This window comes from Mesoplodon densirostris, chromosome 10, assembly GCF_025265405.1.
Source record: "Mesoplodon densirostris isolate mMesDen1 chromosome 10, mMesDen1 primary haplotype, whole genome shotgun sequence".
NCBI lineage: Eukaryota > Metazoa > Chordata > Mammalia > Artiodactyla > Ziphiidae > Mesoplodon > Mesoplodon densirostris.
The window spans coordinates 92,363,722-92,390,659 of record NC_082670.1 but is presented as its reverse complement, the minus strand read 5'-3'; the positions used below and the strand labels follow the sequence as shown (position 1 = coordinate 92,390,659).

General features: G+C 36.4%; 1 protein-coding gene and 1 non-coding gene across 4 annotated transcripts in view; one reads left to right on the top strand and one right to left on the bottom strand.

The window, feature by feature from the left end:
• Positions 1–5,107: 5,107 nt before the first annotated feature.
• Positions 5,108–26,938, bottom strand: part of PPP4R2 (protein phosphatase 4 regulatory subunit 2) — a 58,794-nt gene continuing 36,963 nt past the window's right edge. For all 3 annotated transcript variants that reach the window (XM_060109174.1, XM_060109172.1, XM_060109173.1), the window contains exons 3-9: positions 23,196–23,366; positions 11,814–11,907; positions 10,230–10,267; positions 9,298–9,372; positions 8,899–9,042; positions 7,592–7,881; positions 5,108–7,331 (exon numbers count right to left, since the gene is read on the bottom strand). In XM_060109174.1, the coding sequence (XP_059965157.1) occupies positions 7,027–7,331; positions 7,592–7,881; positions 8,899–9,042; positions 9,298–9,372; positions 10,230–10,267; positions 11,814–11,907; positions 23,196–23,366 (1,117 nt within the window). In that variant the 3' untranslated portion in view covers positions 5,108–7,026. The remainder of the gene's footprint in view (positions 7,332–7,591; positions 7,882–8,898; positions 9,043–9,297; positions 9,373–10,229; positions 10,268–11,813; positions 11,908–23,195; positions 23,367–26,938) is intronic.
• LOC132498121 (U6 spliceosomal RNA) lies at positions 26,369–26,477 on the top strand. The gene has a single exon (XR_009533733.1). It is a non-coding gene; the product is annotated as a U6 spliceosomal RNA (small nuclear RNA).

Genomic DNA, 26,938 nt, shown 5'->3' with positions numbered 1-26,938 from the left:
GGAGACTCTGTAAGACACGACACCAAGGAGCCTATGGTTTTTGGAGACACAACAGAGAAAAATACTTTTTTTTTTCCCCCAGATTTGTTCATCCTTATGACCATGGAACAAATCCTAGTGGAATGAAGTCTGGGCAGAAACTTTTATGAGCTGTCGTAAATGAAGATGTACCATACTGGGCCAAACACACACATCTATCTGTTTCTGTTCCAGAGCATGACTAATATTCTATTATTAGAAACCAGGCTTGGACCTGTGGTTCCAGCTTCTGAATGAGAAGAAGGACACGGGAGCGGCCAAGCATCAGTCATCCAAACGCAAAGGCCTTCATGAAGGGGAGAGTGGTCTGGGCCAAGTCTTGACCAAGTGGACACAGGGAGCCGGTCCTACCAGGCTGGGGACCCCTGACTCGAGGCATCTGATGCCAACTCAATGGCTCCACCACCGCTGGGACCACAACTGGCAATGGCAACCACAGTGGGACAGCAGCTCCAAGGGGGTGAGTTGTCATTTCTCTTCTGTGAAGACACAGTTTGACACTTTCCCTCCTTTCCCCAAAGAAGACTGCACCTCTTACAAGAAACCATCCCATGTAAAGGAGGAAAGCAAATTTCACCTGGAAGAGGAAAAAAAAAACTTTCAATCTTTTGTCAATGGTTTTATAAATTATTTCTCCACTGGATAACTTGTAGGTTTTTCAATTATTGGTAGTAACCCTTCAAGCCTGTTTTTCTGCACCTCCCTTGGGGCTCAGGAGGAGGATAAAACTGAGGGATTTGAAGGAACACTAGTAGGACAACAACAGTCTGGTATATACTGCTCTGTTCTATTTGAATTTTTGCCAGGTATGCATTATCTAATTTTTTAAATAAAATTTTTAAAAGAGATGATATACTCCAAATGTCTAGCTGGAAAAACACGGGTGATTAAAAAAAGATGTGAAGCTAGATTGTGAAGTTCATGGAGTGTGAAACCAAGTGCTTGGGTTTGTGACTGACGAAGCCTTTCGAAGTACCTGAACTTGGGCAGGTCTCTGAGAACCTTCAGATACCGGAATGGCTTCCTCTCTGCTGCCCTAGTAAGTCTACAGGTCTCCTAAGACTAGACAGCAGCTAAGCATAATAGGTAAAAATCGTTGGGCTTTGGAGTTCTCACCGTCCACTTTCGAAGGGTCCCAGGGCAAGGTGCCTTTCTTTACATCAAGTACCCCACCTGTAAAATGAGATATTATTAAGCATCTCATAGGGTTGATGGGAAGGTTAAATGAGATAATGCATGACACGTGCTAAGGATACATAGAGCATAAACTCAGTGCTCAGTTGGTGCTTGCCATTATTACCAGGTACTGACCAGGATTGAAACCTCGACTTTGATTCCAGCAAAACTGTTGTATTCCCCAGGGACAAACCCTATCTCCCCCTCCATGACTCTCCTCCTTAAAAGAAATGCCAGGTCCTGGACTAGATCTAGCTTTATACCCATAATTACCTTGAATGCTCCCAACAATCCTACCAGGAAAATACAGTTATTTCCCCCACTTTACGAATGAGGAAACTGTAACTTTCCCAAGGAAACTGAGGTGGGGACTCTGAAGCTGTGACTTAACCCACGTCTCTGTACTCTGCCCATTTATACCGTGCTACCTCCTTGGCTGTCCTGCTCACCTCTCAAGGCCAAACTGAACCCCACCTCATCTGAGACGCCGTCCCAGACTGCCACAACAGCACTAATGTCTGTCCTGTGCAAGTGACAAGCTGCGTTTTGCTAAAAACTTGCATAGTTATTGTTCTCCAAACACGACTGAAATGGACTGAGTTTACTCTTCTAGCCCCCCAACTACACAGCAATCCATACAAGTTGCCAACTAAAAATGTTAGGTTCCCAGATTGAAAGTGGGAGATGATGTGCATTCCTAAATGCATATGTGAATTCTGGTGGTGACAATTAAGCTTAACCTCCCATCCTGTAGCACTGCAAGCAATGGAAAGAAAAACAATGATCCAAAATGAAGACGGCCAAATACTAACCATGTATTTACCCCTCAAAGTCTCAGCAAACATAGGCACCATTCAAGGCCTTGCAAACCTATTCAACTGTCAAGATTTCTTGAAGCAAAGCATTATTGGCCAAATAGCAAGTCCCGTTATAGCACATTAATGCAGGACTTTGCGAATTTAATGACACAACTTATCACTTCCAGAAACACCTGTCCCCTATCAGGCAAGGGTGTGGTGTGGTGACTTTCTATAGGTCAGGGGAGCTGGTCAGAGTCACAGAAGTTTGTTATTTGGATGCACATTTTCTGGCGATTCAGTCTATCTGCCGCTGGATTTAGGAACATCCAATGGCGTGTACTGCTCCCAAATCCACAAACTTTGCAACAATGAAAGGCTTCAGGGATGAACTTGGAACCCTTTTAAAGCAGAGAAAGTAGTCACAGGAATCAAGTGTTTGTGTAGCCAGTATCCACAAAGCCCGTTTAATTTCAACTGTTACCACTTGCCAAGCATAGGACTAGCTCGCAAGATAATAAAAATCAGTAAGCCAGTGGAGTCTTCTGACTAGGACACTGGGAATTACTGGCATTTTTGTTTATTTGTTATTATTTTTAGTTAAAAAAATGCATTGCCTTTGGGAAGAAAAACTCTGAAAGCGTACCAATAAATCCAAAGACCCTAGACTCAACTGAATTTTACACTGGAAAAAAAAATGTTAAAATACAACAGCAGTGTACTCTTCATTCTAGATGGGCAAGTGGTCAGAGATCATGCTTCTTATTCCTAATCAATAGAAGAATCAGTCTTCGTATCAATTAACCCAAAACTCTATACTAGCTATAGCATTTAGTAAATAATAAAGTGGGGAGGTTAGAGATCAAGTATGAGAAGCTGAAACTCAATATTTAAATTCAGAAACATGCTGATTAATACTCCTATCTTCTGAGTTGAGAGCCACAGATGTCACCACTTACTATCACCTACTGTGCAGTAATACATATGAAGAAATGAGAACCCAGAACTGAAAACGGAATCCACCCTCTCCACTGAGGGAAACTCTACACTTTTAACCATGTAGTTGTCTGAAACTGCCATTTCTAAAATGATTCTAATACAAATGGTGTAGATCTGTGCATGACAACTAGTGCCAAATTATGCCAAGAGAAATTTTTACATGGTAAATCTTGATTTTACAGATATCAGGTACGAGTTGCCCAGCAAAGAACAATCGTCCATTCAACTCAGATGCACCATCTCTGTGGAAACACCCTGTTATCAATTAAGCAACAGAGCTGTAATGAAGTCCTGCAGCTCCTCTCCCTATGGATCAGGAAATGCTTGTGGATCTTAACCTACTAAGGTGAGAGAAAAGGGGGCATTGGAGGGAGGGAGTGTAAACTATTATGGCAAATAAAGTAATTCCACACATAAAGATATTCTTCTAGTTTATATTTTATTGCATTATGAAAATAATACATTTATTTGGCAAAGTAATCTAGGCTCCAAGATGATGAAATAAAATTCTGAAGAAAGTGTACTAATTATTTTTAAAATGTGAAATATTAGATGTATTCTAACCAATACATACTAGCATTCTTCCTAGGCCAATAATCCAATAAACCTAATTATAATAATTCCATATGAAATTACAAGGTGTTTTTGCATTCATCCATTTTATGATTAGCACAAATCTCGAGAACTAAGCTTCATCTGATCAAAACCAATGTATTTAAGAAACTCCTGTTCAGAAGACATTGTGAAACACTATCCAAAATTTTTATTTCCTTTGGTTCTACAAATTGCATTTTTGTCCTTACCACAAGTTACATTTCTCATACTCAAACATCGTAGCTTTAGATTCTGCCCCAAGTATCTTTATAAGTAAACTAGTATATTACAATTACATTATTTGAAAAATTGATGACTTTACAAATGCAAAAATGCATAAGTACATGCCTATCTACACCAGCAATACAAAACACTCTGAACCTCCATGCTTTAACAGGCCACGCCTTCTTACCCAGGGTTTCTGGGATGCCTTTCCAGGCCAGAGGGTTTTATAGCTCTGACAGGCAATTTCATTGCTCCATCCACACTTTTGAAAGGTGTAGTTACAATAAACCCTAAGTGAATTAAATTTATCTGATAATCAAACATTTAAAATATGACATTTTCCACTACTCATTTCTGTTTGCCAACATTTTCAGAACTGAAGATATATTTTTTAAAATGTACTGGGATAATGTTTTCACTTTCTTAAAAGGGAAAAGTGCTGAAAGTGTATTCCATGTATATTCTCGCTCTCATCAGCATTTTAAATTCTTTTTACATGATGGGTTCAGAGTCTAGAGTCTAACAGGTAAACAATCTGCTCAAGGCCAAAACAGAAAATAATATTTTAATCACCAAAGTCCTAATTCTTCCTTTAGATCTTTTAATATGACTTTGCTGATGTATGTTAAGAAAATGTGCCTAAAATTAGCCTTCTAAAAATACACATCTGAATCAGTTACTATTAGAACTGACATTTCCATGAAGCAAAGTCTGTGTTAAGTGCACCTACGCATATACTCGAGGAAATTTACTTCCCAGCGGACATCGTATCTCAAACCAGCTGAACAAGGTTTCCCAGTTTAACTACCTAACTATTCCACCTATCCTAAAGAAAATATTCCATGAGCATTCTACAACTATCTGTATAAACAGCAACAAGTTTGATCTATGATCAACATAAGAATATCTAATAAATATTAAAACTATTAAACTATAGATTAAAATGCAGATCTCTCATAGAGTTGAGTGATGGCATTTTGGTACATTCACCGTTATTGTACTTTATTTAATAAAGAAATACATTTGCCCTTGCCAAAACAGCAATTGCAAGTTTACAAATAAAACCACAGACCTCAAAGTCATGATGCTAAATCTTCAACTTATATTTAACAAAAGTAAATCAGTTTACAAGTGGTCCATGGCACAATTAAAATAAAAAATATCAAAAGGTCACAGGATCTTAAAGAATAGGTTTATTGACAATAATTTCATAAATATTCTAAAGAAAATTTCAAAATTTCTAAACTTAAAATGTTTAAAATCTGCTCTCATTGGCAAAATATCCCTCAAGAAAATAAAGAATAGGTCACTACAAATGAATGTCACATTTAAAATTTGCTTCATTTTAACATTTTTGCAAAAAATTTTTTTAAAATTTACAACGTGTGATTTTTTTCCCCTCTTGGATAACAGTAAGTAAATCAATACTCAGTTTTTATTTCAACTATGAGACATATTCACAAATATATCATCTAGCTGCTGTAAACCTGACAGTCAAGTCAGTCAGTAGTATAATATCCTACAGACATAAACGGAGCCAACTCATTTTGGTATTTTTAGTCATAGCAACTGAAGTAGGCAAAATGCAAAACTTGTGGTTGCCGCCCAAATCACCCCAGAGCATATGATACAGTGTCAGAAAATGTTTGCATCAGTTTTATAAGTTCATCTGTGTACTTCAGGTATCTGAAATTAAAAAAAGGGATTCTTATATATTTTGATAAAAATGTACTCAAATATTTCATAACATTAATATTTATTGCTTTATATGAATACTGTATTGAAAGCCCAAGCATTCAGTTTACACACAGAAATTATACAATTATATACCGCTTCACAAAGGCAGTGAACACATTACATTCTACAAAATCTACTTTACAGAAATTTAAAAATTCTAAATATCAAAAGGTACAGCTGAAGAAACAGGTATAAATTTGGCAGCCAGTAATTTAGACAGGGAAACTGCAGCTTGCATGACTTTAAATTATGTGAATTTGAAAATATTGAGTTTAGAGTAACCATTGTGCTTTGTGTTGATCTGAAAAATATAACACTGGCTGTCGAAGAAGCATGTTCAAAAATATTTAATTCACTTCAAAATGTCATACAAATTACGGTGGTTTTTATGTACCCCTAAAGCTTCAGTCATTTAGCTCTGGTACATTACTAAAGTAATATATTAATTCTTCCCGTACAGTGGTGTTTCATACCATTGACATCTGTATAGTCTAGAATAATTTAGAAAGAAATGTGTAGTATTCACACTGTTCAGAAAAGCAAGCAAAAGGTAAATAAAGGAACCTGCCTGGTTCTTCTGAGATGGTCTCATGTCAGCTTTATAAGCATTCATTCTACAAAATAGTAAGCTAATGTTTGAACACAATTTCCAAGATAAAGCACATTTTCTCATAAATAATGAAGTCTTTTTCTCAGGCACCTCAGAAGTATACAAAAGAATTTTAGTTTGAACAGATCTCTTGGAATGTGTTTAACCTGGTATTTCAACACACTTAAGATTTCCAGGGTTCCACAAGGGCCAGATTTTATTTGAATTACTCAGAAGAGAAAGAAACTGTCTTCTGAAAGAGGTGAACTCAATCATTACCAATAGAAAAAGTATCCACTGTATTCATCTCTTATAGAAAAAGAAAAATATAACATTTCCCCCCTTAGAATAATATATATATATATATATGTATATATGACTTAAAGTTCCATAGTACATAGTCAAACAATAAAATCTGGAAACCAACATGAAACCCTATAATTCACATGTTAAAATGTTGAAACTATGACCAAAATATGAAAACTGCTAGAGCTGTCAGAAAGAGACAAGACAGAAAGCTTTCTTGCATATGTATCAACTAAATGTGATAATCTCCAAAAGTTTTCAAAATTATAATTATTATCTTCCAGTTTAAAATTTTTAACTCTAAATTAAAAAAAAAAAAAAACAATCTATACACAAACCACTGATCTGACCAGAGCAAAAGAAGTCAGCAGTAAGCAGGACCCCGAGGAGCTGGTACTCACAGTTCTTACATGTGCGACTCTTTCAGGATTGATCCCATAAAGTACTTTATTTTACAACCTGCTTCTCTTGTAAAACTAAAGGTCCACTTTATTACATAAAAGTTTTATACAGTGTAAAACCAGAACTGTATGTAAAATACTGCATCTAAATATTTCTAAATAGTTAGTCTTGTTCCATTGGTTCATCTGTGACTTCTGTGGCTTCCATGGATGATTCTGAGAGAATCTCTCCAGTTTTACTGGAATTGGATCCTATTAATTCCTCCGTTTCATGGCAACTGGAACTACTTACAGGGCCTGTATTTTCACTACCTTCAGAATGTAAACCTCTCTCAAGTTGAGTCAGATCAGATTCCTCCATTTGATTATTTTCCTCAGAAGTCTCTTCATTCACAGTTAAGGCATCATCAGATTCTTTTTCTTGATTTTTTCTTTCTGGGATCATTTCTCTTGATGTCATAAAAGACTCTAAAAATAAGCAAATGTTGTTGTAGTTAAATTTGATTTTCAAAATACCTCCACAGTTAAGTTTCATGAATTCTGATATTCTACAGTTCAAATCATATGCCTGAAACTCAGCAGCAACTACAGAATACATACAGGTGGGAGAAAAGCCCAACATCAGCATTACAAGGAGTTCCATTATGTTAAATTCTTTCACGCAAAACTGAAGTACAAGAATTTGAGGATCTCCTTACTCTACCCTTTTACAGATGGTCTCTAAGTACCTTCTTCTTCCTCTTCGTCCTCTTCTTCATCCTCTTCTGTACAGTGCTGCCTGGTACAACTACTTTCTTTGTCTTTATTCTGAGATGAAGATGGAGCTTCTGTTTCTTCTACCATAACTGAAGAAATTTCACTGGAAGATGTTTGACTGGCCATCTCTCTGACGTCACTTTCTTTGTCAAACCTGAGTCTTTTTACCTCATGCCCCTCAGCTTCCACAGTATCTTCATCTGGATGTTTATTTTTTATAGGGCTCACTGAGGAACCTTCTGATTCAGATGTCGAAGAGTCACTGTAAATATTGTTTGAAAGTGTCATTAATAAGACTGTTTCTTCATCGTTTACATTCTCATTTTTAAGATCTAATAATGTTTAACTGTATTTCAGTGTCAAAGTTAAATTATAACATCTGGGCAAAGAAAAACACAAGAGAATAATTTCGAGGATACCTAAACTGTTTAATAAATATTTCCCACTAGCAACTTGTCAATAAGTTACATGACCTTTCTGTTCAATTCTCCAGTAAGTTAAATGTCCTCCTATAATAAAACTACAAGTGTTCCACAGGGACATACTCTTCTTTTTTTCTTAAATAATTTATTGTGAAGTATTTTTAAACTCACAGAAAAAGAACTATCATATCCCCCTAAAGCAGATCCCCTTAATTAGCAACACACTGCATTTGTTCCATCACCCTGTCTCCATCTCTGTTTATTTTTATTGTCATTAGTAATTTTCTGAAGCATTTGAGAGTAAGCTGTAGATAAGATGCTCATTATTCCTGAGTAAGTCAGAACATAGACACCTTTCTGCGTCATCACCAATTTAAGAAATCAGTTCTGATAAGACCCTTCTGTCCAGGCAGGCCATACTCTTTAATTCCTCTCACTCATTCAGTCTTCCTTCCCTTAATGTGATGTAGAAAATTTGAGATGGGATATAAACAAAAAGGTTTCCTTTTATGATCTACAATGAGAAATGATTCACAAAATTTCAACTCATTTATAAATATCTTCTCTTTTCAAGTGAATTTCAAAAAGAAGAAAAAAATGTATCATGACCACTTTCTTAACACCCTATTATAAATAAAATCTCCCCAAATTAGCAGTTTAAGTCTTTTCTCTGCCCATCGTCAGCATGTGATAATGCTGCAAAAAGCTGCAGCCCCTTTTAACTGCATTAAAACCTTTTCTACCCCTCAAAACAACAGTAAAGTGTAAATAATAAATAATGAGGGCTGAAAAACCATCAATAAATGTTAACTCTTTTGGAAAGCATTTTTTCTTTTAAATATAAATCACATACAAACCTGTGATTTTTATCCTCATTTTGCTTTAAGTTTGACTCTTTGCTGTCTGTGCTCTCAGGTAAGCCATTTGTTGTCATGGGGACTGACAAAGAAACCTTTGGTCGATTAAGTGGCCTGGGTGTTCCAGGTCCATTTATATTAGACCTACGGTAAAATAAATGAACATGATTTTCCCATTTTTGTAATAAGTCATCCCTCCCAAGGTTTGTTTATATGAACATATCACAGAAACATTTTCTTTAATTTTGACTTTCAGAACCATGGGTTACCAAATTAACTAATTCTGTTTGGTATATCCTAACCCACCATAAAATTCCCAATTCTTAATAAGTATATTGAATTTCCTATCCAAAATTAAGAAACTGCAACTCTTTGAATAATAAGAATCAATAATCTCACCTTTCAGTGTAACTTGGTGAATTTCCAGGAAACATAACACCATTCATTCGATTTAAACTATTGGAATTGTTCTTCCTACCAGAAAAGAAAAAAAACACTTTTATGGATAGTTTAATTCTTTAATTTTGATGAGAATCACGGGTCTAAAAGATCTTTTGTAAGATCTCACTGTCACAGAACCAAATGAAAGACTTCTAAGAAAAATAACTCTGGGATTATCTTAGTATGTTATTTAACAATATACAGATACATTCTTCAAGAGTTCTAAAACAAATTCCCTGTTATTGGTCTATGAAATCCGATATTTTAACCATTAAACCAGTGTTTCTCAACAGGGGGCAACATCTTCCAACAATCCCCCTTCCCTCACTCCACATCCCCAGGGGACACGTAGCAACGTCTAAAGAAATTCTCCACGGGACGTGGTGGACACGACTGGCATTCAGTGGAAGCCACGGGCAGCGCTAAACCTCCTGCGATCCCAGGACCTCCTCTCGTAATAAAATACCAGTGGTGCCGAGGAGCGTGCCCTAAACTGCAACCTTAATTTACTATATAAATCTTAGCAACTGGAAATAATTTTCCATCATGAAGAGTGATGTCATCAAGCAGCTATTACAAACCTAAGAATTATTTCCTAGAAATGGCCTATCTCGGATGGGATCCCAGGGTCCAGACAGTACATAAATCCAACAGTGTTAAGACTGCAGTAAATCATGAATCTCTTTAATACAAATCTTTTCACTGGAAAAACATATAGGTAATGTTACTGGTAATATTCTACTTTGAGAACTGGATGGGAGTTTCATAAGCATTTACAAATGTTATGCTTAATTACATATAAAATAAATGCAACCTATTTTTAAGACTAATACATTAGAAATGATTTAATAATTAGAATATACTAGAAGAAGAAAAATCTCTATACTTACTCTGAAGAAGGATAAACACAGCTAACAACCATCACATTCTGCAATAACAAAAATTGGTTATTAATACGAGGAAAAGTACCACAAAATAAAGTTTAATTATTTGTTTTTAATTTCTCAAAATCTCCCTGGTATTAAGTTTCCATTTTATTACATTTTTACTAATAAAAGAAATGGCTAAAAATAAAAATCTCTAATCAAGCAACGAAAACTAAAACAATAGCAAAAGCCCAAAATCTAATATCCCACTAAACTATTTGTTTTTTGCCAGCCTCATTTTTTTTTTTTAACTCTACTCTAGTTACTTTAGAGCCCTGACATTATGTATTACAGGTAATAGAACAGAACCACAGTCTCTTATTTGAGATAGAATCACACCAAGATATTTAGAGTTTGAAGTATTTAGGCCTACTATAACGAACTTCCTTTTAAAGCAGTACCCAATCAAAAGCTTGATGTGTAGCATGCTATACCTCAAGGAGAGAGACTCAAACCTTTTTTATAATATAATCTTCCTGATAACAATAACTTTATTAATAGTCAATATTCATTGAAAGTTTGCTGAGCCAAAGTGCTTTTACATTTACTCCTCCTCACAGCCTCATTATGATCCACACTATACAGATGAGGAAACTGAGACTTAGGTTATGTACCTGGTCCATGGTCACACAACTGTGATTACTGTGACACTGCCTCGTTATCCAAAGATTGCCCAAGTGGAATTACTGAAAGTCTCTGAACTGAAAATAAGTACTGAAGAACCATCTCAGTTTCCTGCCCTTCAGGAATCTTATTAAATTGAAGGCATAGAAGCTCAACAAAACACATTAATCCAGTAAGGCCCTAAGATCTATTATAAATCACTAGGTAAGGATTTTGGATTCCTGCTCCAAGGGTAAAATAAATTGAACTTCAATTAGAACCTTAAAATAACACTAGACTATGTTTTAGGATCAATCACTAAAACCAATGGTTTTAACAAAACCACTGGTCCACAATCTTGGTTCCCATAGGGCTCCTTCATTCATTCTTCACTCCAGACAAGTCTATGTCTTGCTTTTCATTCTCTCAGACTGTTTCCTTTGTCCAGAATGCCCTGCCCCTTTAACATCCCGTCACCCACTAAAAACCTAATGCTTCTCTCATTCTTAAACATGATGTATGTCCTTCTCAATATCTAACTTAAATGCTTTGTATCAGCGATTTTCCAAGTTGTGTACCTCTGAACTCTAGAACTAAAGAAATGAATTCTGTGGATAAACAAGTTTGTAAAACCCTCTATTATTAAAATATCAATTATAGAACTTCTCAGAGCTATTAATATGTTAAGGTATACTAAGAATTTCCACGAGACAATAATAAACTGCTTTTCCCAAGCTTAACTGACCTCAAGCATTCCTCCGCCTCCCTCCTATTAAATCTTTCTCTGAAACTTAGGACATAATTTGGAAAACAAATTGGGAAAAACTTCAGATAGGCTGAGAAACCTATTTCAAGAAAAGGTGCCTGAAACAGAGCCTACTCAAAGTTCTTTTCTGAAATCTATTATGCTACAGTTTAATATAAATCCAATAGTAAAATAAATACCTTTTCTACTCCTCTGAGAAATTTGTCTGTTCCTGTATAGTTTCTCCTTGGATCTGTGAGCAATTCACATAGTCGCTGAATAGTAAAAGGTATACTGCAAAAGAATATAATTTTATAGTTTGGGGTCATTAATTAGCAAGAAAATTAGGAACATTATTACTCCTGTAATAATAATTACTCATTATTTCAAGCTTTATCTAGTCACCCCTGTGTTAAGCTACAAATGAAAATGCTACAAAAATGAATGGATGAGTCACTTAAAAATAGGCAGGGCAATAAGCACACCTGTCCTCTTAATTTAAAAGAAAACAATGTTCCCTCCCTTGCCTTCAAAAGCAATAAAAAAGAACATTCAAAATTAACGGAAAGCTTCAAAACTGAGAAAAAATTTTAACATTCTTAATTCTGACAATTTTAAGTTTACAAGAGAGGCAACACAAATAATAACCAAGTAAGAGTTTATTTAAATACAGAAACTTTCTCAAGTATTCTTTTGCACACAAAGATTTCTTTAGTGTTCAAATAAAACTACAAATGTTTTGTTATCAGACAGAATAACACAAGTGATTCCAATGAAAAAGTATTATAAATATAGTTATGCTCCATAATTAAAATTTTACGTACAACCTACATGTTTCATCAAACTTAAAATACATACAAATACACTCAATATTTTGGTAGGTACCTTACTGTTTACCAAATACTTCAACCACAATCAAATTTTCACTTGATCACAGAAAATACAAAACTGAAACATAAGTTGGACCTAAAATCATGTTATAAACAGCAGTGTTTATCTCACACACTATTAGCATTCCTGAGAGTTACAATATGAACAGCAAACATGTGAGCAGAGAGATGACAAATGCAGCTAAAAAGTGTAAACGTAAACTTTAGACTTCAGTTATTTGCCACACAAATTTATTTATTCTCCTTATAAAGACAATTACAAAGCCTCAGATTAACAGTTATTATCCACAAAGTTATTTCTTGTTTACAGGCAGATCAACACAAAATTCCCTCCCCCACACAAAGTAAGGCCACTAATGATTAACAGTGCAGGACTCAAAACCCCAGTCTAACTTCAAATCCCATGTTCTCCCTTCCACTACACTGCACATACGTAAAATCGTAAATGTTTATTTTCTAGTTGGACAAACGATGTTTAGTTCTCATATTCTTAGCATCAACACTATTCTTATGTTCTTTTTAAAATTCAATATACGACCTATGACAAATCTTGACAAGGTATAAAATAAATATTATTCATATGAAAACAAATATTTTAGTTATGCGAGAGACCAAGTATCAATCTTCTCTCAACTTGTATATCAAAGCCTAAAAGTCAGAAAACTATCATCGTGCCAAAAGATTGGGCACTGGGCCTCCCTGGTGGCGCAAGTGGTTGAGAGTCCGCCTGCCGATGCAGGGGATACGGGTTCGTGCCCCGGTCTGGGAGGATCCCATATGCCGCGGAGCGGCTGGGCCCGTGAGCCATGGCCGCTGGGCCTGCGCGTCCGGAGCCTGTGCTCCGCAACGGGAGAGGCCACAGCAGTGAGAGGCCCACATACCGCAAGGGGAAAAAGAAAAAAAAAAAAAAAAAAAAGATTGGGCACTAACTAAGAGGCGAAACATTTGTCTCATGATCACAAATATTCAGAAGCAGACAGAAATACAGAACTTCTGATATTCATCAAGACTGCTATAGGAAAGTTCTTTGGTTTCTAAGGAAGAGTAATGTTTTTTTTCTTAAAATTCATAGTAAAGTACACTGTCAAAACTAATTATCTTTGTTTTTCCAAACTGTCTTTTTTCATATTTGACTGAAAGCTTCCTAAGGGCAGGATATCTTCACATACAAGATAGTCAATATATAATTTATTTATATACATATGTATCTGAAATGCAGTACCATCATGGATTTCAGAATATTACTGGTATACCTGTACCTTAGCCCCTCTTTGAGTTCACTACCTTCCAAATCCTAAACACACACACACTTCCAAATGCTACTCCCTCATTAATGAGCTCAGAGTGATACTAAAAAGGAGTTTTTACACATTTTTCAAAAATAGCACCCAGTGTTAAGAACATTCGAATACTATTTAACCAGCAACTACTTAAACAGACATTGTCTAGTTAGGTCCATTCCTCCAACTAAATTTCTTTCACACACTGATACTAGTACTTTCTCTTAAAATTAACTTTAAAAGATGAGTATCTTCCAACTCCCTGCTTAACAATGTTTTTACACTAAATGTTTTGGCTAATTTTCTCTAGGAAGGTAGGTAAAATGTTAGTCAATTATTAACACTGTGTTTGTGGGTGAATATTAATACTGCTTTATGAGGAAAAATGTATTATGTTTGCATAACGATGTCAGCCTATGACAAAATGAGTTTACATTCTTACACACTTTCAGAAGCTTTTAAAGTCATTTTACCAAGTGTCCAATAGATGGCACTAAAATGTTATACAACTCTCCCTCAAGTGAACAGGCTTAAAATACAAACATTTCTTGTAAATCAAAGTATCCACTGGAAACAATATTATAATTCTGACAACTGCACTGAAGGTCTCTTCATAAAGTTTGTATTTTTTAAACTTTTAAGTAAACATGAGAGCCTACTATGAAGCAGAAATATTAATATTTACTCAGTAGTGGACCTGATAGACACATAATGTAAACAATTACAATTAAAAACAACCCAATTACAAGAAATGCTAATAAAATTGTGTACACAGTGCTACAGAGACAGAATAAACTGTATGCCAGGGAATCGAAGATAAACGTGGGAACACTTAATTTAAGGTGGGTCTTTAAAAGGAGGTATAAGAATAAACCAGATAAATCCCAAATGAACGCCTGGTACAACTATATGAAAGTTCTGCTTTCTGTTACTCTTCCATTACACATAAGCACACAAGCTAGTTTATTCTAACTCTGGAAAATATTAACGCGTTACCCAAAAAATATCACTAGCTAAATTAAGACACATGCTAAGAAGAAAAAAAGAGCAAAAATGCATGCTGCTAACTCTCAATGAAAAGCATGAACCAGAATCTCGAAAACGGGAGAACGGGGGAGGATGTTCATTAGCAAAGATGTACTGTAAAGTAATTTAGCAGAAAAATATTTTGGGTTATTTGAAGTAAAATGCAGTCAGTTTACTCTGCAAGATGTCACCAATATATTACCTTATTTACCCACATCATAAGATGAAAACTAAGATTATATAAGGAACTGAAAGAAAAAAACTTTTAAAAAGGATATGACTAACTTGCATTTTATTAATAAGCAAACCAAAAAAAAACTATGCCTACAATATCTAATAAGACTTAAAAAAAAAATTAAGTATTTCAAATTGTATTACTCACAAATGGTACAGAACACTATCAACCAGTCCACTTTTAATGCACAAATTACGTATAAGGCAGTGTGGCTTAAAAAAAAAAAATACCGGCTAGCCCACTGGGACACCTTGCCTGAGTCGAATTTACCTCTTTAAAGCCTTTATGTCCTTTCCTGGGAAACAGAGATTCTGAAAGTGCACTTCTCATGTGATTATCATGAGCACTGAATACAACATCATGCATATAAATCACTTAGGGCCTGAAATATTTTAAAGTATCCAATAAATCTTAGTTCCTATCATCATCCCGATCCCATCTGACCTTTAATGTAGATTGTGAGAAGGCACAAACCCTCCAAAGACCAACTACAGTGAAACAAAGCAAAAAATGTTTTCAAAAATATTCTTTTTAGGACTTCCCTGGTGGCGCAGTGGTTAAGAAACCGCCTGCCAATGCAGGGGACACGGGTTCAAGCTCTGGTCCAGGAAGATCCCACATGCCGCCGAGCAACTAAGCCTGTGAGCCACAACTACTGAGCCCTTGCGCCACAACTACTGAAGCCCGTGTGCCTAGAGCCTGTGCTCTGCAACAAGAGAAGCCACCGCAATGAGAAGCTCGCACACCACAACAAAAAGTAGCCCCCGCTCACCACAACTAGAGAAAGCCCGCGTGCAGCAACGAAGATCCAATGCAGCCAAAATTAAATAATAAATTTATTTTTTTAAAAAAATTCTTTTTAACTCCGAAGAAAGTAACTAACCCTGATGAAATAGCATCACACATTTTACATTACTTATATACTTGAATTTGACTGCAATCTGTCCCCATCTACTGACTTAAAAAAAAAAAAGACCAAGTCTTGTATATCTAAAACCTATGGGGATTCAAATACCAAGAAAGCTGCTGAACATCAGAGAAAGACATCTAAGCACAAATTAGAAATTTTAAACACTAACACTAAGCCCGAAAGATAGAATTTCCTATCCTGTATTTTAACTTGAGAAAGACTCTAAGTAACTAAAATTTATGTTTTTTAAATTTATCTTAGTCTGTTTAAAGGTTTGATCATCAAGATGTGCCAATATTCTGGATATATACCAAGGTATTAAGAAGGCATCCAAAAAGAAGAAATGCACATTTCATTCAGAGTCTAAGATTTTAAAAATCAGATAACCTGTATCTTGCCTCTATGTTATTATATAAGCAACGTTCCTCATAAAAAAAGATAAAGGAGTATAAAACACAGAGGCCATTAAAGTAAAAGGCTAAAGAGATAACCACAAAACCAGACATCCTATTTAAAAACTGCTAAAACAACCAATCACTTTTGCTTTACGCATAAAGGTGATTTTTACCACATCTTTATTTTCTATTAATGACCACATTTATACTGTGTCTTAGTAAACAGAATTACTCGTTTGACCTGAACTATTTAAGTAGAAATTAACTTATATATCTCTTAGATATCAAAGGTTAAATGGGTTAAGTTTTGTTTACTCGTAAGTCCTACAGAAGTCAGAAATCACCACTGGAATCTTGTGATATTATCTGACCTGAAACAATCTGCTCTTTCTGGATCAGGCTTTATTTAACATCTGTATAAATATACACAACAGAGCTTCCCTGGTGGCGCAGTGGTTGAGAGTCTGCCTGCCGATGCAGGGGACACGAGTTCGTGCCCCAGTCCGGGAAGATCCCACATGCCGCGGAGCGGCTGGGCCCGTGAGCCATGGCTGCTGAGCCTGCGCGCCTGGAGCCTGTGCTCCACAACGGGAGGGGCCACAACAGTGAGAGGCCCACGTACCACCAAAAAAAAAATTAAAAAAAAAAAAAAAAAAAAAAAATTTAAAAAAAAATATACATATACACAACATAAATATTCATATGCATATATTTTACAACTCAAATCAAATGTTAGTAATTGAGATTTACTGAAAACAGCAAGCATAGAAAATTAAGAAAATGAAGAATTAGCCTCTTACAATAATGGTAAATAACCGTAAACTAGTATCTATACCATTCCCCATTCCAAAACAAATCTATAGCAATTGTCAACACTTTTAATCAAGTTAACCATCTTCTACAGTGCCTGAATTACTTTACTTGCCTCAAATAAAAATGTTAAGAAAAACTAATTAGGTTTCTGCTATTTCCTCTCTCTTTTTTTTTTTTTTTTGGTACGCGGGCCTCTCACTGTTGTGGCCTCTCCCGTTGCGGAGCACAGGCTCCGGATGCACAGGCTCAGCAGCCATGGCTCACGGGCCCAGCCGCTCTGTGGCATGTGGGATCTTCCCAGACCGGGGCACGAACCCGCATCCCCTGCATCGGCAGGCGGACTCTCAACCACTGCGCCACCAGGGAAGCCCCCTCTCTTTTTTTTAATACAGCAGGTTTATTTCCTCTCTTTCAATTATAAAATTTTATTAGAGAGCATCACATCAAACCCTATTACCATCAGACAAGGCAAGGCAGGAAGGGGAATAAGGAGGGAAGGTTACTAAATAATTCCGATTCTCAACTAGTTATGCTAAGAAAGGGAGTAAAGAAAAAGAAATAAACATATTTCAGCTAAAGGATTCAATATGCTCAACAAATACTGGCACAAATAACTAATAAAAAATGCAGTAACTCTATTTTTCTCAACAGAGGAACAGAAATTCCAGCAAGCAATAAAACAGGTAAAAGGAGTAAAGGAACAAAGTAACAAAAGGCTGGAACCCATCCTTTCATCCCTGAATAATCTGAGCTAACTGTAAAGCAAACAATACAAAATCAAAAAAGGAGTAAATGTTTTATATCTACAATCTAGATTTTAAAGTATTAAAAACCTTGTATATGAACCTTTAAAAAAAAGTATGAAGAGGCAAACTCTCAGGTGCAGAAACTTACAAGACATCTGAGTTTGTGCACACATGCATATAAAACAATCATGTGAAAGTTTTCAAGACTAAGCAAAATCTAGTTAATTATGTACATTAAAATAACTTTAGAAGACGCACACATACAGAATGGACTTGAGGACGTGGGGAGGGGGAAGGGTAAGCTGGGATGAAGTGAGAGAGTGGCATGGACATATATACACTACCAAACGTAAAATAGATAGCTAGTGGGAAGCAGCCACATAGCACAGGGAGATCAGCTCGGTGCTTTGTGACCACCTGGAGGGGTGGGACAGGAAGGGTGGGAGATGCAAGATGGAGGGGATATGGGGATATATGTATATGTATAGCTGATTCACTTTGTTATAAAGCAGAAACTAATGCACCACTGTAAAGCAACTGTACTCCAATAAAGATGTTAAAAAAATTTTTTTAATAAAATAACTTTAGAGAAGAAATTCTATAGTCAGACTATAATCATGCCAAAAGATATGCATTGGACACCTTACAGATGATGTAACAAAGATTTTTAGGTATCAAGTAGTTGTGCAGTGTGCCTAGAACCCCTCATAAATACATAGCCACGCTGTTTTAGTCAACTACCCACAATAAGTGAAACTTACTGCTTATTTTAGAGGTCTTAGGTCTAACAGACTGTCAAAGGTGGAGGAAGACTTAAGTAATTAATTTATATTCATTATTCTTCCATTTCAATAATTAGGATTTAAAATAATCTTTTTAAAACTACTAGGAATGTAAGTTATTCTCTCTACCTCTCGAAATCTCTCTTTGTGTACCATTATAGGAATGAACTACTAGCTACAAGCAATTTCTAAATTATATTCATGGCACCTAAGACAGGAATAGAATTTTCATAAATGGCCTCAGTTTGAGTAAGCCTACATATACTCTTGTTCATTATAAACCCACACAGAGGGCATAAAATGGCAACTGTCGGGCTTCCCTGGTGGCGCAGTGGTTGAGAGTCCGCCTGCCGATGCAGGGGACACGGGTTCGTGCCCCGGTCCGGGAAGATCCCACATGCCGCAGTGCGGCTGGGCCTGTGAGCCATGGCCACTGAGCTTGCGCGTCCAGAGCCTGTGCTCCGCAACAGGAGAGGCCACAACAGTGAGAGGCCCACGTACCGCAAAAAAAAAAAAAAAAAAAAAAAAAAAAAAAAAGGCAACTGTCTTTTAACTGACCATTCATTGAAGTTTCTAATTTCGTTAATTTTTAATTTTTGGTGTTTCTCACCTAAGAAACTGTAACTTCAGTTCTGGAGAGTAGCTATAAGCCATCTTCCCCTATAAAATTTTAAAGTTCAAAAGTAATTTTAAAAGGACAAGAAAATATGACTAAAACTTTTTTTAAAGAACTTTAAGCATTCAACTATGTAATTCTATCTACCCTGCCCCATTAAACAAAATACAGATACAGAAACATGCTTTTACTCCTTTCACTCACTCATTCAATACCTGTTTGTTTGAAAACCTACTATGTTCAGGCATTCACTGTGCTAGGCCTTATATGGAAAAGATAGTCCTCCCTGGTGTCCAGAATCTTACAGTTCAGGAAGTCAAGCAAACAAGTGAATGGACAATTTCCGCTTTAAAGAGGGAAAATTTACATACTGACAATACTAATTTTAGGAAACAGATTATCTTTTCGTGCCAATATATATATTTTAAGATATACGCACCATGCGGCACATGGGATCTTAGTTCCCTAACCAGGGATCGAACCTGTGCCCCCTGCAGTGGGAGCATGGAGTCTCAACCACTGGACCGCCAGGGAAGTCCCCATGCCAAAATATACTGAAGCATTTAACACAGAACTTTCACTAATTAAAAGCAAAAAACAAAAACAACAAAATGAAGTTACCAATAAGAAAATCACCAAAAGATTTTTTTAAAAAAGATATGAAACCACAATTCATAAAAGACTCATTAAGGACATGGATGTTCAATTTCACTTGCAATCAGAGAGACACAAATTCACGTACATACCCACAAAAATACTGAAGAAATAAACTATCTGCATTTATATAAACATAGAAGCATACATGAAAACATTTTGTGAGGTGAATTTGGCAATATTAATAAAAATTTTAAGTGTGCATACACCATGACCTAGCAACTCCTTTTCTACAAATTAAAAAAAATAAATAAATAATAAAAAAAATAAAAAAAAAACAATAAATCTATACATATATTCAACATATGACATTCATCAACACAAAAATGTATTTACAAGGAGGCTCACTACAAGCACTACTTGTAACAGCCAAAAAAATAAATGCCCATCACCAGTGGGAACAGAGAAAATGAACTATATATATATAATCTGTTCATATAACAGAAAATAATGCTATTTCCAATACAGACAAACAGAAACAGAAGACACAGCTGTAAATGTACTGATATAAAGAAGATTTCAAAGCTCTTCTAAAAGTAAAATAGGGCCTCCCTGGTGGCGCAGTGGTTGAGAGTCCGCCTGCCGATGCAGGGGATACGGGTTCGTGCCCCGGTCTGGGAGGATCCCATATGCCGCGGAACGGCTGGGCCCGTGAGCCATGGCCGCTGGGCCTGCACATCCGGAGCCTGTGCTCCGCAGCGGGAGAGGCCACAACAGTGAGAGGCCCGCATACCGCAAAAAGAAAAAAAAATAAAAAATAAAAAATAAATAAAAGTAAAATAAAACTAGCATATAACATGTTCCTATTTTCTTTATATATTCCTAGGACAACTGGGGATCTTTTTAAAACTATGAACATACTTATGTCACTTTTATAATTTAAGATGATCTATTACAAATAGCAGGAGAGGTATACCGGCAAGGATATACTCTCAAACTAGCTAAAAAAGAACAAAATGCTACCTCTACCCACCACTCTTAGCAAAAAAAATTTTTAAAGCAACAGCTTATCTATGTCTATTCAAACACAAAAGTAAAATTGAAAAATACTACAGACATGTTGTTATGTACCATGTACCAATATATTATGATATAGACAAAAATGGCTGAAATGAAAAATATTAATGTATCCCTGATTAACACTTGGACTCTGAACTTCCCTGGTGGTCCAGTGGTTGACTCCACACTTCCACTGCAGGGGGCACAGGTTCAATCCCTAGTCAGGGAAGTTCCACATGCCACATAGTGTGGCCAAAAAAAAAAAGACTTGGATTCTGCCTGATTAAGAAAAATAATTCGTAAACTGCCTTTCTGAAAAATCAGAGAAAAAAACATAAGTTCAAAGTATTTATGGTTCAAAGATGAAAAATATTTTAAAAGTAATTATGTTTATATATGCTTAGGCATTTAATGACTGTTCAAGTCATTTTCAGAGGTAGGTCGACTACCTATTTAGCAAATTAAGACATTACAAATATTTAGATTAATTTAATACCTACATATATGTATTTCATCCAAGTTAATTTGAAAGAATTGAAAATGGTATTACTAAATTCAGAACCACAAGGAGCTTCACATTCACAAAGCAGTGGTATAACTTAAACTGTTTCACCATAACTCGTAATTTTAAATGAGAGCCATAACTTATTGAAGTAAAAGATGAGTTACCATAATGTCTAAGTACTATCTAATTACCTCTGCACTATTTATAAACATCCCCAAGAAGTATGCTTAACCACATTCAATTCAACAGTAAATCTTACGTATACTTCTAATACATAGCATGTCTTCATCTTGGCATGTGCTTTAAAAAAAAAAATTAGTATTGGTAAGTAAACATACACATACAGTTAAAATAATTTTCAACAGTACAATAGGGTACACAGTGAAAATAAAGTCTCCCTCCAATCCCAAACCCCCAAGAGCAGCTCAATGATAAAGCTCTAATTTCTCCCAAAAGGAAAGTATTTTGGCAGCATACTTAAAACCAAAGCTTAAGAATTTGATATTTTAAACCAAACTGTTAAGCAGGAGAACATAACATATAATAAAGGGTTAGGTGAATTACACTATCTTGTTGCAAATCCCATGTGATTAAGTAACTGAAGAAAAAAATGAGACCATTTATGCTACCTAAAAATACTCACAAATGAAATGTGATCAAATAAAAACTGCCCCTAAACATGAATTCATGGTTAACATACCCACAATTCATTAAATTAGGTATTGTCACTCCACACTCCAAATTGTTAATGCCAATTTAAATACTGAACAATTCGCGCTTCCCTGGTGGCACAGCGGCTGAGAATCCACCTGCCAGTGCAGGGGACACGGGTTGGACCCCTGGTCGGGGAGGATTCCGCATGCCGCGGAGCAGCTGAGCCCGTGCGCTACAACTGAGTCTGCGCTCTGGAGCCTGCAAGCCACAGCTGCTGGGCCTGCGTGCCTGGAGCCTGTGCTCCGCAGCGGGAGAGGCCACCACGGTGCACCGCCCCCCAACGCTCCACGGCAGACAGGTGGTCCCTGCTCACCGCAGCTGGGGGGTGGGGGGCATGCACAGCGGCAGGGACCCAACGCAGCCAAAAATAAAAATTTATTAATTAAATACTGAACAATTCAACTTAACAAATACTTCTTCCCTTCAATAAAGGGAACCCTAAAAATACAAAGCCCTGAAAAGAAAGTATTTAAAATAACACAGAGTATGACACACAATTTAAAGGTCAGCTTCATTTTAGTGGAGACTAACTTTTCAGTACAATGTTTTACAAAGGGCTAAAAATGGTTACTTACTGGAGGGAAAAGAGGGACTCTAAAAAAATGTTTTAAAACGAAAAGTCACTAAGTAGAATCTTTTCATAAATTGTTACTTTTCATTTTAAAAGAAATGTTACTTATTTCAGTGATAGACAGGTTCTAGACAAAGTATAAAGATTTATATTATCAAATATAAAACAGAAAGAAAAAATTTAAAAATATTTGATTAATGTTTCCACTGTCATACACATTTAAAGTCTAAATGCCACTGACCCATATAAAGGTGGTTCAAGTTTTTTTTAAAAAAAGCTGTCAATATTTTAAATACTTGTAAGCTGGAAATCAGTAACTACTATATAGATCACAAGACACAGAACTTGTTCTAATGGATAATCAGTTATCAAAAAAACAGACACATCAAAACTTAGAGAAAAATCTAATGTTCTCCTAAAAATTAAACTTTTAAAGTAGAACATACCCATTAAATCCAGTGACAATTTTCAGTATCCTTTCCTTCATTTCATCAAAGGGAATATATTCGACATTAGGGTTGGGAGGACCTCTTGGTTCAGGAGCTGAAGTTCTGAAATCATCCATCACTTTCTCCAGTTTGAAAATAAAATAGCCTTTAAACTGGGACCACTGAATCCTATAAGAAAAAAATTTTAAAAATATATAATACCATGTAGGGTCACAATTCTTGAACAAAAAGCACAAATACAGAATTTACCATGACACTAATGCTAACAAAATTAAGATCTGGAAAAGTAGTCATGAAAATGTCTTTGTTCAGTGGCCTGCACCACGCCTGATCAATCTGACTCACAAGGTCCAACTTGGTTCCATCCAATTCTCCCAAACTCCTGACCCAAACAAAACGTAAATCAGATTAAAATCGTTAAAATTAACCACTTCTGGCTGAAAGCTTATTGTCTAAGTCCCCCTCTCCACATTTTTAAAACATCATCTTGTTCTGACTCTATCCCTCATAACAAACCTAACCCAGGAGGCGTTACTGCCCCCATTTAAAAGAGGCTATTGGAAATTGGCCCAACCTTACATTTATAAATTTAAGTGGACAAATGAGAATGACTCCATACCCTAAGCTCTTAATATCCAAGGTATAATGCTTATATAGACTAGTAAATGTTTCTTGTTTTTTACCTCTTAAATAGCAAAATAAACTTCAATTTCTCCTTTTTCTTTTGCTTTCAACTAAAATTTTTAGTATTTTGTCATTTAAAAGGTATATATCATAGGTTCTATCCAAGATGTAGCCTGCAAAGTAAAAATATACATAATATCCTTGTGTAATTTTCACATGTTCATGAACTTTTAATATAAACATCTTTTTACCCCTGCTCCCTCTCATTTTACCATTAATATAAGGATATTTTGTGATACCTGCCTAAATAGCCTAAAGTCTAGGAGATGCAAGAGTCAGGAATGCCAACCATTCCTCCAAACACTATAACCATTACTGGCAGCGGATAGATCTCTTACACAGGAGATGACTTAGGCAAGACAAGACTGCTAGTCTGCAATCACTCTTCCATCCCATCCAGCAACCCTACAAATAAGGCAGCAGTTCTCAAAGTGAGGCCCAAGAGGTCAAAGCTATTTTCATAAGAATAGAGTTGACTTTTTCACTGAGCTGACATTTGCAATGACAGTAGGTGCAAAAGCAGCAGTGGGTAAAATGGACAACACTTCAGCACTAATCAAGGCAGCAGTACCCAACCATACTAGAAGTAGTCGTTACCTTCTTTATCACCAGAGACTCACAGTTTAAAACAAAAGAAAAAACCTGTTTCACTGGAAAGTTTAATAAAACAAATTTACTAACTTAATTAAATCTGAACCTTTGAAAACACACATCTTTTTAATATCCCGTGTAACAAGATAAGAAGTACACATAAAGGACTTCTGTTGCATAACAAAACATTATGGACATCTCAAGTCACAAAAAGTTACATACTGCTGCCGGCTGAATGAAAGCCATTTTTACTTGAAAGGAATGTCAAACAAACAATGCTTATTCAGACCAAGAGAAATTGCTAGACATTACCTCAAAAATGAACAAGTGAGTCTATCACTTGAAGAAAATCAACTGCAGTATTGGTGGCCACTGATAAAATTTCAACTTCAAAATAAAAAATGTAAAATCTAGAAAATGTTTGTTCTTCACTGTGAGCTTCAAAGGTTCCTGATACATTCCCAAGAAATTTCAAAACCTACCACTGTTGATATAAAAACTATGTGACACGCCCCCCCCAAAGTACAGGCAACAAGCGAAATAAATTGAGCTGTATCAAAGTCAAAAAGCTGCGTATCAAAGGACACTATCAGCAAAGAGTGAAAAGGCAACCCACAGAATAGGAGCAACTATTTGCAAATCATCTATCTGATAAGGTTTTAATGTCCAGGACATATAAAGAACTCCCACAACTCAACACCAAAAAAACAGACAACTCTATTTTGAAAATGGGCAGAGCTTGCCTGGTGGCACAGTGGTTAAGAATCCGCCTGCCAACACAGGGGACACGGGTTCAAGCCCTGGTCCGGTAAGATCCCACATGCCACGGAGCAACTAAAGCTGTGCGCCGCAACTACTGAGCCTGCGCTCTAGAGCCCGTGAACCACAACTACTGAGCCCATTTGCCACAACTGACACATCTGCACGCCTAGAGCCTGTGCTCTGCAACAGAAGAAGCCACCGCAATGAGAAGCCCACACACCGCAATGAAGAGTAGCCCCCGCTCGCCACAACTAGAGAAAGCCCGCGCGCTGCAACGAAGAACCAACACAGCCAAAAATAAATAAATTAAAAATAAGTAAAAATGTGCTTGAATAGGCATTTCTTTAAAGATATAGAAATGGCCAACAAGCAAATGGAAAGATGCTCAACATAACTATTTAGGGAAATGAATATCAAAAATCACAGTAAGACGGAACTCCACATCCATCAGATTGATTGTTACCCAAAAAACAAACAAACCAACCCCACACACAAAAAATAACAACTACTGCCTGGCAAGTATGTAGAGAAACTGAAACCCACGTGCATTGCTTGTGGGAATGTAAAATGGTGGGGTCACTGTGGAAAACAGCACGGCGGTTCCTCAAAAAAATCAAAGAATTACCATATTATCCAACAATTCCATTTCTGGACACCCAAAAGAGGTGAAAACAGAAACTCAATCGCATGAAACTCACTCATACACAATGGTAGAAACTACCCAAGTGTCCCTCAACAAATGAAGAGATAACCAAAATGTGGTATATACAATAGGATATAGCCTTAAAGAAGAAGAAAATTCTGACACATACTAAAACAATGATTATTCTTGAACACATTATGCTAAGTGAGATAAGCCAGACACAAAAGAACAAGTATTTTGATTCTACTTTTAAGAGGTATCCGGAATAGTCACATTCAAAGAGACAGCAGAAAGGCATATGCCAGGGTCCTGAAGAAGGGATGGGAGAGATGTTACTGCTTAAAGGGGCACATAATTACAAAAGATCAATAAATGGCCAATAAGCACATGAAAAGATGCTTGACATTATTAGTCATTAAGGAAATGCACATCAAAACCACAAGATACCATTTCACACCCACTAAAGTTGTTATAATAAAAATGACAGACAGTGCTCGCTTCAGCAACACATATACTAAAACTGGAGTGATACAGGAACAGGATTAGTATGGCCCCTGTGCAAGGACGACACGCGAATTCATGAAGCGTTCCATATTTTTCGTGGATGGACCTAGAGACTGTCATACAGAGTGAAGTAAGTCAGAAAGAGAAAAACAAATACCGTATGCTAACACATATATGTGGAATCTAGAAAAATGATACAGATGAACCGGTTTGCAAGGCAGAAATAGAGACACAGATGTAGAGAACAAAAGTATTGACACCAAGCGGGGGAAAGTGGGGCAGGGGGGAATGAACTGGGAGATTGGGATTGACATATATACACCAACATGTATGAAATAGATAACTTATAAGAACCTGCTGTATTAAAAAATGAAATACAGGGCTTCCCTGGTGGCGCAGTGGTTGAGAGTCCGCCTGCCGATGCAGGGGACACGGGTTCATGCCCCAGTCTGGGAAGATCCCACATGCCACGGAGCGGCTGGGCCCGTGAGCCATGGCCACTGAGCCTGCGCGTCCGGAGCCTGTGCTCTGCAATGGGAGAGGCCACAACAGTGAG